The sequence below is a fragment of the Coturnix japonica genome, chromosome 7, assembly GCF_001577835.2.
Source record: "Coturnix japonica isolate 7356 chromosome 7, Coturnix japonica 2.1, whole genome shotgun sequence".
NCBI classification, from domain to species: Eukaryota; Metazoa; Chordata; class Aves; order Galliformes; family Phasianidae; genus Coturnix; species Coturnix japonica.
The window spans coordinates 8,850,201-8,862,967 of record NC_029522.1 but is presented as its reverse complement, the minus strand read 5'-3'; the positions used below and the strand labels follow the sequence as shown (position 1 = coordinate 8,862,967).

General features: G+C 39.6%; 1 protein-coding gene across 3 annotated transcripts in view; it reads left to right on the top strand.

Moving 5' to 3' along the window:
• The window catches only part of RFTN2 (raftlin family member 2), a 29,179-nt gene that overhangs the window by 13,551 nt on the left and 2,861 nt on the right, over positions 1–12,767 (top strand). The window contains exons 6-10 of one of the 3 annotated variants that reach the window (XM_015868068.1): positions 46–167; positions 1,195–1,298; positions 6,829–6,907; positions 9,828–10,095; positions 11,415–12,652. In XM_015868068.1, the coding sequence (XP_015723554.1) occupies positions 46–167; positions 1,195–1,298; positions 6,829–6,907; positions 9,828–10,091 (569 nt within the window). In that variant the 3' untranslated portion in view covers positions 10,092–10,095; positions 11,415–12,652. Of the gene's footprint in view, positions 1–45; positions 168–1,194; positions 1,299–6,828; positions 6,908–9,827; positions 12,653–12,767 lie in introns of those variants that run through there. The other 2 variants (XM_032446018.1, XM_015868070.2) reach the window with 2 other exon arrangements.

Genomic DNA, 12,767 nt, shown 5'->3' with positions numbered 1-12,767 from the left:
TTTAAACATCTGTATTTCAGCTTAAGTTTGTCTTCATGTTCACAGGTGACCATTCCCCCAGATCTTTAGAAGGATTATTTATCTATGAAGAAGAAGGTTCTGGGGTTCCAGGTTCGAACAGGAAAGGAAATGATGCAATTGTTGTTGAGCAGTGGACAGTCATTGAGGTAAATAGGTGATTATTTGGCAGTAGAATTTCCTGCTTATATTTTCTTCATATCATTAGAATTGCTGTACCAGTGTTTAAATATTTCATATTGCTTTCTTTAAGTTGCCTGGGTAAGTTAAAACTAGCTTTGAGTTGTAAAAAAAGAACTCAGTCTTGTACCATCATTGGTGAGTGTGAAGGTGTTCTGGTTTGACACTCATAAAAGTTCATACCAACAAATACAGCAGCTAAATAAAATCTAATTATTTTATATCTGTTTTGGTATGAAATACGTGCATTTAATTTCAGCAAGCGTAGCTTCACAGACAACACGCTCAGGTATTCTCAAAGAGGAAGAAAATAGCACAACCTGGAAGTAAGATTAAAAATAAAAGATGGGAACCGAATTAAGTAGGTCTTTCAGATGTAGGGCTTTTCTTAGTGAATGTTTTACTTTTAAATACAGAAAGATTTAATTTTTTCCTATTAAAGTTGCACATGCTGCTGTAGAGCGGCAAAGCAATAAAACAGATATTAAAATGTTATGGTAAGATGGTTGGTATGAATTAGTAGCATTTGAAGTAATGACTGGAGGATGCTAAGGGCTTGCTTATGAGATAAGCAATAAGTGCATTTTCTTAGCTGAAAAGAGATGGTACAAGTGTAACACAAAAACACAAGAATATTTATTGCTGGGGAATGCTTGTTACTCAGATCTGAAATAAAAAGCAAAATGTATCACTTGGCACATGTTTTCTGCTATTTAAAAAGTTTTGCTTTAGGGGTTAATTGAGCAACATGACAAGTTTAACAACGAATCAGGACCATCATATCTACAGTTCATATTCTGCTCTCTGTTTTCCTTATCTTCTGTTGTATTAAACTTTTCAAATTGCTTTGTTTGAAATGTGAAAAATCTTTATGTACCAAACCCAACAAATTATGATGTTAGAACTAAGAAATAGGAGTTTGTGATTTGTTATGTATAGAAATGGGAGCAAAACTTCACAGTGTGTCTTTCCTGTTTTCTGTAATTGTCAATGTAGGGGTGTGAAGTGAAAACAGATTACGGACCTTTACTGAACACGTTGGCTGAGTTTGGATGGCTCCTGACCTGTGTCCTGCCTACACCTATTGTACGACATGACAGGTATGCAGCATCTTGGTGTATGTTCCAAGTTACACAGCCTAGAGAATTATCAAGCAGTTACTTTGTGTACTGAAATATAAAAGCAAGAAATATGCTAGCAATGTTAACCACGTGTAAAACCTGATCATTGTCTAGCATTATGGTCGATTTTCTTTTAACCACCATGTTTTAGGACTATGACTTCAGTAAGTTTCAGACTTAGACTGAGAATCCAAAATGTAAAATGCATATTGTATATGTAAGCATGAAGTATTTTATTTAGTAGACTTGTTCTCACAGACTCAGCTCTCAGTGATGGGGTTACTCTTATGCTTTTCATGTTTCAGCACTTGCTCACACATCTCACTAACTCGGGGCCTAGGTCAGTGGCTATTTTAGACTGTGTAAGAAAGGATTTTGTCACAAGACAGTCATGCAGTATATTGCAGACTAGGGAGGAGAATGTGCTAGTCCAGCAAGTTATTGAGCTGTTTCCGATCTTGAACACAGACATTGTTTCAGTTTACATATTGTACCAAAGTGCTGGATTTCAGTTCTCTTATCCTGTTGCTATAATGTTACTTCAGATTTCTTTGGGAAACATTTATATGTGTAGGAAGAGCTAAATAGCAGATGTAAGTTCTCCATATTGTTCTGGACTTCTTTTCTTTTTAAAGGTAAATGTACTGTTCTTTTATTCGTAATACTAAGCTAAAACATGGCAAGTGCATCACTGAGCTAAACTTACATGGTTTTTTGGGGTTGTTTAGAGATTAAAACTGCCGAAGTCTGGGGGAAAAAAATAAATGTACTGAGACAGCTTGGGACTCATTAAAAACAATGGAACGACTGACTAACTTTAGTAGACTTTGGAGCCAGACCTTACTGTATTAAATCAAGACAGCATGAAAAGGATGTGAATGGGAGATTCCAAGTGAGCTGCTCCATGAACTTGGGATTTTGCTGAAGTGATTTGACGTAATTGAATCAACTCACCCCTGTGAAAAGGAGGTTTTTCTGATCAGAGGGCGCCTCTTGTTTCTGTGTGGGTTTTTTTTGTTCAATTTTGTGTATTTGTTTTGTTGGACATTTTTTTAACAGTTCTAACCAAACGGATACAAGCAAAGACAGAAGAAATTGAGATTATACATCTGGCACATTTTGCTTTTATGGGCTGCTTAAGGGCTCAGAGGGCTGGGGGGGGTCTGTTTGCAGCAGCCATGTTGTAGGGCAGAATTATGCTATTTTGCATCTGGTAGATTGCAAAGCGATCTGGTCTAAATGTATGTGTAGGTATGTACATGAACTGTCTAATATCTGTTGTCTTAATGATGGCCTTTTAGATACCTTTAGAAGTACGGTGAATCACATTTGGAGCGTGCCTGTAGTATATCCAATACACAACTATCCCAGCTTCTTAAAACAAAAATCTACCTAAAAGCTCATGAAAAAGAATTCCTACATGGGAATGAAGAATTCTTAAGAGACTCTTAAAAAGAGTGTGTTGGCCTGACAGTCTGTGTATTGATTGGGAAAAGCCACTTTTAGGCCTTGATGTTGGAATGTAAAGAAGAGAAGGAAATTCCTAGATGATTACCATGTGTCTGATATGAAAGATGCCATTACTGTGTTGGTGGATTATCTAGGAACGTCAGTTAAATGCAGAATAAAGAAGTGTACTTAGTGCTGCCAAACAGCTGTTCTTCTCCCAGACTGAGAACTCTGACCTCACATCCCAGGCTAAATATGAACAGGGTCCAGAGACACTGAATGAACAGAATGAATAACATGTTGAGATGATTTGACAAATTAATGTTTACACATTTATTTAAAAACTATAAATTTTGCAATACGTGTAAGGGAAATTCTATTTAAGAATGAAATAGGTAGGTAAGCAGAGCTGCTTACTCCCCACTTGTGTTTACCTACATGTGTTCTGTCCTACTCTACCTCTGAAGTATTGCAAAACCTGCTCATTGCCATTAAGGCTGCTGCTTGTCTGTAGGCAGAAGGTGTGACCACAGGGCTGTTTTATTGTAGCAGGGTGTTTTTCTTGTTTGAGTTTTTTGTGTGGTTTTTTTTTCTTATGGTTAGGAAAGAGTTGAAAACTGCCAGGCTATGAAGCCTCATCCTGTGTGGTTCTGTTGTCTGTCATCTTGAAAGAAGTACCTCTCCATAAAATAATGTCCTGTTGTGTGGGGTGCCGTGCCACATGCTAGCTGAATGTCATGGATCACGGTCCCGTTTCAGGCATGGGCAGCAGCCTGTAGGCCTTTTTTGTCCTTCAATTCCCACCTTGGGCTGAATCATGCTGGATACAGGAAATATTTCCTTAAGAATTGTGATCTTTGTTGTTACAGACAGAGCAGTAGTAGATAGCATGCAGAGTTGTCTTTTGTGCCACAATGAAAAATAAGGATAGTTTTGGAGTGTGGGTTTTTTTCTTTCAGTTAGCAGGCTGTGAAACCCATAGAAGTTGCTTGCCTTCTGTCAGGGGTTCTGTTTTTCCAGACATATAAGAACACAGGGCACAAAAACAGGGGTGAAAATGATGCAGTGTTTGAATCTATCGGTATCTTTGATACTTTGTTTTAACCAACAAAGCAGATGAAGACTAAATGGAAGAGACTTAGGGAGCTTCCTGCATTTATGTACAGCTGTTACTTATAATTAAATGTTTTCAAGACAGGCATTGACTATAATCATCCCAAATTCAGAGGCTGTATGGCATGACTAAAATGAACAGTGCTTTTAGAAGTTAAGTCTAGCGATTGGGGGGGAAAATGATGTTTGGTATGTTAGTTAAAAAGAATTTATCTTGCCCCTTTTCTTCATTTTTCAAGGGATGCTGTATATCCTTAATTATCTTAATATGAAAGGTTTCTGCATAAAAGTAAAAGCAGATGTAAATATGTGGCTGTTTGTGGTCCTGTCTAGATTCAAGTAGGGTGATTGTTCCTAGGGATTATTTGAGATATAAGTAGAGGAAGAGGACGAAGTTGCTGCCCAAACAGCATAAGCAGACAAGCAAAACAGTGATGTTCTAACAAAAGAGTCCCTGTTGCTCTTCATCCCTTTTAAAAGAAGGGACAGGAAAAAGGCTTCAGCAGTCTAACTTTGCAGTGACCTTTATTTCCCCTCACTGATTCCTGTAGTCCTGGAAAACAGAACACAAACTGTCTGCTAGCATAGAAGAGCAAACGGGCAAATACACTGCAGAGACCCTGACTTTGTGGTTATTAATTTGTCATCACAAACAACTTGATCTGAGTTTTCAGCATGCCCTAATTTAGGAGGCAAAGTGGGAAGGAGCGCGAGGGAAGCGGAGGAGTAGCTTGCTCTGAGCATTTTTTCCTCATTTAAATTCTGTGGAAACCCCACTGTCATCAAGTTCTTTGTGAATTAAGCTCATAGCTACTTCATCGTGTGCAGCATTTTAATCAGGTCAGACTTAGAAATCTGTTAATTTACTCATTGTCTACTCGCCATCGTGTCCTTTCTCTGCTCTAGCAAAACTTGTACAAGTTGAAACTTGGTGTTTGTTTCTTTTTGTTTTCTCTAAAGGAATGCAGACACAGTTGCCAAGTAAGGCATAGGCAGATCATCATAGAAGGGAGTCTGCACAACCTTCTCTAGAGGAAGAGATTTCCCAAACCAGGCAAGGGAAGGCAACTGGTGAAGCGGAGCAAGTTTGCAGGATTACTAATTTTCTTGTTACAGTGTGAAACTGTAACACGTGGATTTTCTTTCAATGAATGGGAATAGCCAAGTAGGGATTCTCAGAAGAGAAAACATGTTAAGCCGAAGAAACAAATGAATTCATTGCTCCATTTTCCTGTGTATGCCATAGCCTGTAGTTTATGGCAGTTCTCTTTTTTTCATCCAAGAAGATATGCAAAGACCTACTATGGCCTGAGCTCAGCTGCACGGAGAAGATCGTGAGGGGCCAAACGCAGTTGCAAAGTCGTCATAATTCACTATTGATCAGCTCAGCACAGCTGGGAATACTGCTGTTTTGTGTATTTCCTCAGAGCTTGCTTTGAGGACCTCTGCTAGGGTAGGCTCTTAATAAATTCTTCCTGATCTCATTGCAACCGTTTTAATCCCTGATTGTTCTTGGAGCGGGTCCTTAGCATGAATTACAGGCTCATGCCATCTTTCTGGCCCTGGCATAAAACACAAATCAGCTACTTCAGCCTTCTGTATGTGGTTGAGATTGTGACTTAAGTGATTGAACTTACTATGCGTATTACTTTAGTAACCATTTCCAGAGTGCTCAGCATAATAATACAGTTATATTACTGAGAGGAGAGTGGGCAGAATCACAGCTTCCTGCAATGGGCTCCATATGGAGCAATCACTGCCAGTCTGTTTTAAGTAGTTAACATTTTGTAGTTCTATTCTGCTGTGTTTCTTTACCTTAGTTGTATTTCTGTAGTCATTTCCTTTATGTGCATTAAGAACTCGTTGACTGCTGCTCGGAAATGCAACTGAGAAGAATTTATCAGAACACAGTATCTTGTATTTAGAAGAGCACTTCTAAAACCTTTCCATCCCAGAGCTCTGGTCTTGCTATTGGATTCATTTAATTTCCCCATTCTTGCTTTGCAAGACACGTGGTTAATTTGCTGGCCTGTGGTTCTACTGGAAAGCTAGTGAAAACATGCCTTATATTTTCAAGAGGATGTAAATGAGAATTGTACTGTTAGCAGCAGTAAAAGAATGTACTATTTTTGAGATACCAACATGAGTTGGTTTTGAGAAGCTCTTTCACCTTTTCCTATTTATCTCTTATATTATGCTTTTTTGAATAAGCTATTCAGTGTTGCTTTAAATCACTTCTGCGACAGCTTCAATATTTGTAAAAGTTCAAGGACTAATAACTGAATTCCCCTTTTTTCTTCTGTTTGTCTTCTTTATTCTCCTGTGTATCCTATGCCATTATCCATCCCATGCACAAAAGTTTGCATCATTGATCTCACTGGGGATGTAGAAGTTAAACTGAGCTGAGACCTTTTAATGTTAGGTGACAGAACGACAAGCTTATCTCACTGTCCTAGTTAGATGTCACCTTAGAACCAGAAAGCACCTCTGAGTTAGCAATACAGAGTTTTAATTCACGGATTTCATATCACAAAAGGTCTTGAGAGATTTGGAGCGGTGAATCTATCAAGATTGATGGTACTTGTGGTGCTGACAGGTAGCTGTGTGTTGTGTATCTGCCAGAGAAGACAGATGGAAAGACTTTGAGGTTTAATTTCAGATGCTGTAAATGTGTGGACTTGAGCTTTCAAGAGCAGTTCTGTTACTCCAGAACAAATTACCCCTTACTTTATACTTTGTTTTCATGTGCACTGTGTGAACACAGCTGTGTGATTCTGTTTTTTTTCAGTACAATTACAGACCTGTTGAAGAATGAATACACCGGTGAATGCTTGGCAGTCTGTGCTTTTCTGACTCACACAGCAATTTGCAGTTGACTCTGAAAAGTGTGACTATTACAGTGAATATTATTGTCTTAAACATTCAAACAGTTTTCTTTATGCTTTAGTGAAGGAAATCTGGCCACAAAGCAAGTTGTTTTTCTTCAGAGACCTGTTGTATGGAATTCGGCTGTCCTGACACCAGAGGTGAGTAATGTCATGATGACATCAATATTAAAATAATAAGTAAAGAAATGAGTAATCGATACAGTGGTGCTATACAGTAAGAAATGGCTGCTTTTGGTGGGGATGAGGCTGGCTGTGCTGCAAGCATTTCTGTAGATGTTGTAGGGAATTCCTAAGTGAGCTGCTGCAAATCCTGCCTCTGTTGCCTGTTGCAGAGTGAAGGGGTGTTAGCCATCGCTGTATGAGAATGTGTGGCAGAAATACAGGACTTAAAATGCCTGTGGCTGTATCACTGCAGCCCCTTGTCCCTTTTGAATGAGGCTGCTGTAATAGTGGCTGTATTTTGAGGGTTCAACAACTGATATACATCACATCCCACTCAGAGCTGTGATCACAATAGCTGGTGGCACCTGTGCTGTGCTGTAGGAAGGGCCAGAGAAGGATAAACTGGTGGGTTCTTCTTTGCCAAGTCTTCATGCATCCCACGGCGGGTTTTCCTTTTGTAACAGTCTTTTAAGAAGCTATGACAGCTTTGTGTGTTCCAACTACACCATCACTGGAATAGAAACTGCAAGTGTTGTCTTTAATGATTGTAGACTTTTATGAAGGAGTGATACCTACCCTCCTTTCCCCATCTGTGTAAATAGTTCTGCAGGTTTCTAAATATCTGGAATTCTTATTTGATCTTTTCGCCTTCTATTCAGACTGCTGCCATCATCTGTGTTGTCCTCTGATTAGTGCTTCTAAAATACATTCTTCCTTTTTAGTTCTTGTCCAGATGTCTGCTTATCTCCAGCCTAACTTCCTTTTCCCTGTGTCCCAAGGTAGTTTATTCTTCCAGACCTGGAAGAATGGCTTTCAGCTTGCACAATTTAAAACCCAGCTTTAATTTTCATCTCCATCACCACTTTAATTCCTAGCTGATTTTTGTATGCTCTCTGTAATGTGTTTTCCTGATCTACAAAACTTAAGGTAGTTTTTTTCACCTCTATGCTCTGTGCTGTCTCCCGTGCAAATGCCCTCTTCTAAATTCTGCCAGTTCCTCTTGTCATTTTCCTTCTGTTTCTCTCTGTGTGCCACACATGGTCACATCTTATGACTTTGCTTTCTTGTTTTTGTAGTCTGCATATTCTGGAACATAATTTTGTTGGTGTCAGTATTGTAAACGCATAAAACCGTGTTGGTTTATGGTCAAATAAAGCATATTTCCTGATATTTCCCAGCTTTTTCTTACTAACCGCGTGGTCTCCTGGTACGAATATTCTTTCCTTGGTAGATGTAAGACCTGCTAGTTCTAACTGCAAGCAGCTCGTGAAAGGCAGCATAAGCTACATGACTCAGGTTAGAAGGGTTAAGATTGGATTCTGCCAGGAGACGCTGTAATACAAACCAGTTCTGTAAAAACATTCAGTTTGAGGAACTGGTGAGTCCTTGAGACGTGTTTGAAATTAAAAATAGAGGAAGCATTGTGCTTGCTGTGTAAGTGCTGGTGCCAGATTGTGAGGTGTTCAGAAGGTGTTGGACCTTCATGTTGTTTATTTATACAGATATGATGGTAAGTGTGGTTTTGATCGCTGTCTTACTGTAATGGAAAACCTTTCATGTAAGCACGAGAATTATGGAAATAAGAAATAGGTGATTTTGTAGCCATTTACACAGGCATTATTGTGTTTAAAATCTGAGGAGACGTAGGATCTAAATGTGCCTCTTAAGTACCAGTGAATATTTTACTTCCCTGCCAGGAAATCTCAGTCTGGTGAGGTCATTTTAGCGTGGGATAAAGAGGTAGTTGAGGCTGGAGCTGAAATGCTTAGCAGAGTAGTGCGGTGGGCTGGGGCCATGGCAGGGCTTTGTCCCACAGGCAGTACCAGCGCTTGGATCACTGTGAGTCACCTTCTGGTGGCTGGATGTACACGGTGCATGTGGCTTTGTGCTCTCAGGGTTGGCTTTGTTGCTGCTTTTGTAATTACTGGATTGAAGCTAAAGAACTTAGTTTCAGTAAGAATTGAGGGAAATCCTCTGTTATCTGGTCTTGTATTCCCACTGGGTTCTCTTTCTGAGGAGTCCGTATCTTATGTCCTTATGCCTTATATCTCTGCCTTCTTGTATATTTGTGTGTTAGTGCATTATGCTCTGGCTTATGATTTACGTTGTGGTTCAAACACCTCTTGGGTTTAGAAGGGCCGCATTGTCCTGATGGGTTCCTCGTCACATGCCATTTGCTTTTCTAAGGAACTAGCTCAGAACAGGAGACCTGATGTTAAACCACACTCATGTTTGAGGTTTTCTCTCTTTCCTTCAGGCAGACTTTCCATCCTCTTACTGTGGCATCCAGGCTAAGTTTATTTCCTTCTGTTTCTCCTGGGGCAACGGTATTTCCCGTTGGTCTCATTTCTTGATGTCTCCTTGTAACAGCTTCCCTTAAATACGTTTCCTTTAGCCGCAAGGGCCATTGTTTTTACTGCTGCAAAAGGGTTTGGGAAAAACATTATAGATGTATAGGAGGAACAAAGAACTTGCCAGAGCGTGGCACAAACAGCTGTACTGCTTTTGTTTGGCTTTGGTCAGAGTCAGACATGTATGTTAGGCTTTCTGCAAACAGCTGGTTTTATCACGGAGTAAGACTTGTAAATCATCCCGGATCTACCAAGTATGACATAAGAATTGAGTATTGCTGAAGTAATTGGGTTTATTTTTCTTTCTAGCATTTGCTTTATGTTTCTTTGAATCTTGACTGTGCTTTTATCTCTCGCATAGCTCTTGAAATTGATTTATATTGGAAAGAAAAGTATCTGTTGTGATTTTTCTCCAGAGTTCATGATTTAAGCTGCCTTATTTAAAATGCAGTTAGTGTTAATTCCAGACAGGTGACTCACTGCCAAGTGTTTGGCTTTGTTTTTTTCTATGTAAGCTAACGTTCAAACATTCTCCTGTATTTCAGAAGAAATCCTTGAGGCAAGTTACTGGGGAGGAAAAAGGCAAAGCTGCCAGCAGAAGTGTTGGATTAGACACTGCTACTTCTCACCCTGTAGAAACTGGCCAACCACCCGATGAGCTCCATTTGTCTCCTTCTAAGCAGTGTTGTATCAAAGAAGCCTCCTCCCAGTATGGGGGTTTCTCAGGGTTCAGTAGCAGCGATGGAGTATTAATGGATGATGGACAATTTGACCAGGAAGATGGAGTCACTCAGGTCACGTGTATGTGATGAAGTAAGTAACTGCATCAGATGGACATGTACATAATTCACACAACTGTAAAACGATGTACTACTTTAAATGCATTGCTGTGTAAGCTTATGACTTTTCCCAGACTCATTTTGTATTGTTGCCTGTTTCTTTGTTATGCTATTCCTACTGTAGTAATAATACTACTGCAAAATAATTCGGCTTCCTGTCTGTCTTCGGTAGAACAGCTACCTGACCGGGTGCTCTGCTGCTTGTTGTTAGTATTTTTAATAAGCAGAGAAGCAAAAGCTGCAGAAACAAGTGTGTGTTCTGTAAGAGAGAAAGGGGTGTGGATGTTGAGCATCTTCCACATGCTAGAGGGCTGGTTATTGCATTTTTTAGTTACTGTTTTTTAAGACTGTTGTAAATATTGATTGGGGGGGAAGAAAAGGAAGAAAAATGCATAATTTTTATTATGCATAAAAGCATATTGTTATGTTTTCACTTGACTTTTCACTCATTTTTACTTGTTCTGCCTGAACACAAAAGCCTGTAGAAAATGCAAGTCGTGCTAGAGGGTTAATTTAAGCTGCGTTCAGCCTGGTATGTACAGAAGATTTCTGAAGGCTGTAGGCAGAAATTGGTTCCTGTAAAACATTCTCACCTCTGTAGGATTTGCCAGGGCTCCATGTTCCAAGCTGTCTCAATATATAGCTTTGTATATAAGAATGGCACTACATATTGTTAACTTAGTATGAGTGGAAATGCAGACCCTCGCCACTTTGGTTGGGTAACTTGTGTTCTATGAATTTGTTTGAGGGGCTGTACATGAAACACCGACAGCCAGGTGCACACTGATGCTGATGATGTACATAGGGGAAGAAGCAGACATTAGATGAGACTTGATACAAAAACACTGACTATATATGCTTTATTTTTTAAAGTTCCTTGCTAACTGTACATCCTAGTGGATAAACTGCATCAAATACCCCAAGTGCTGTTCAGGAGAAAGATGGAGAGCCCTGGGGTTCCATCCTTGCTGTGGGGATGAGCTCAGACAGAGAGGGCACAGGCAGGAATTGTTTTGATGCCACTGTGTTGCAATTGTATCTGGCAGTTCAGCTTCCTTCCAAGCTGGTCTGCCACTACAGCTGGGAAGAAGTCAAAAGCCACGAGACAAGAAATTCTAACTTGGAGTGTGATGCCATACTCCTGAAAGTAGTGAACCTTAAAACTAAATTGCAGCTATTTATGTGCAATACCACCTAAAACACTTAACTTCAATGCAGTTACTATTTCCGGAATGCATTTATTGGACAAAAAGAATCACTTAACTTTTAATTGAGGTATTTTCATCCCACCAGGTGGTGAGAATGCAGAAAAATCCAACTGGTATCCAGGTGCTTCCTCTAAAAAAGATTTTCCCCTAAGACTGATGGAATATGAACACAGGAGATTCCATTTATGCGATGAGAGCAGTCCAAATGTGTACCAGGCTATTCTAAGTTACTCCCACTTGGAGTAAGAGAAGCTTTTCTTAAGCTGTAGGCTACTAAAAAGGAACGTGGCTGTATTTTAGAGCTGTGAATGTACTTCAGTCCTCACTGCTGAGTCTCAGCAGGTTTTGAGGGCTGAGCAGGACCATTGTAGGAGGGCAGCAGAGAGTGGTTTCCTGCTGCAAGATCTTCGTTCAGAAGCAGAGGAAAGGGTTTGCTCTGTCCACATGAAGAGTGCATGTGAATGATCCAACGTCCCGCAGTAGCTGAAGAACACAAAATAACACACCTGCCTTCCTAGGGCATGGATGCTGAAATATCTGCAAATGCCTCTAAAACAAATCAAAACTCTTAATGACAAAGAGATTTTCCATCTCATTTGAAGAAGTGAAAAGGAGAGGGTGCATTTTCTGTAGAGGGGAGTTGAATTGAGGTTACGTGTTGTTACGCTCTTACACAAATAAGAGCACTGAGCTGTGCCATTACTAATGTTGCCAATTACTGGCACCTTTCTATTTATTTAAATCCAAGTTGGTAAAGCAGAAGGGCCGTGAGGGAGAGTGAGGCAGCTGGTAAGTTTGCTTTAAATGCTCCTGTTATAAAAATCCTTTGCCTACACACATGCACGCTGCTCAGTCTTCATTTTACAAGAACACATTCTATGTATTTCATTATCTTATGCCTTTTTATTGAATGAATTGTGAATCTCAAAGCATGAATGCATCCTCCAACAAAAAAACCAACCAATTTATGCTCCAGCATGGCTTCAGCTGTCTTGTTTAGTTGAGTCTTACAGGTACAGAGATGGAAAGCCATTAATGCTGTTCCTAGACCTCTGCAAAAGGCTGGTTATAGCTCAACTCTTGTTTGGATAAGAAATACTTTGGAAGTGTTTGCAAACCCAGACAAGAGTCTGTTACAAACAAAAATGCTGTGCCCTGCTCTTAATTGTCACAAGGTTTTTTACATACCTCATCACCTGCAATAAACTGTTGCTTAACTTTCTGTTTCTGGTCTATAAAATACAGTGGTTTTTGTGTAATGTTAAAATCCTTTTTATATCTGAGGAGAAGCTTCTCACCATTAAAAGCACTTACTGAATCGGCTATCCGTGTCTTAATTGTATTTGTCTCACACGGGCATTAAATCCATTAGATCAGTGTGTACCTTCCTTCATATATTGTTGCTGGTTCTTATTTGTATGTAAAGCAAAGCTTGCTA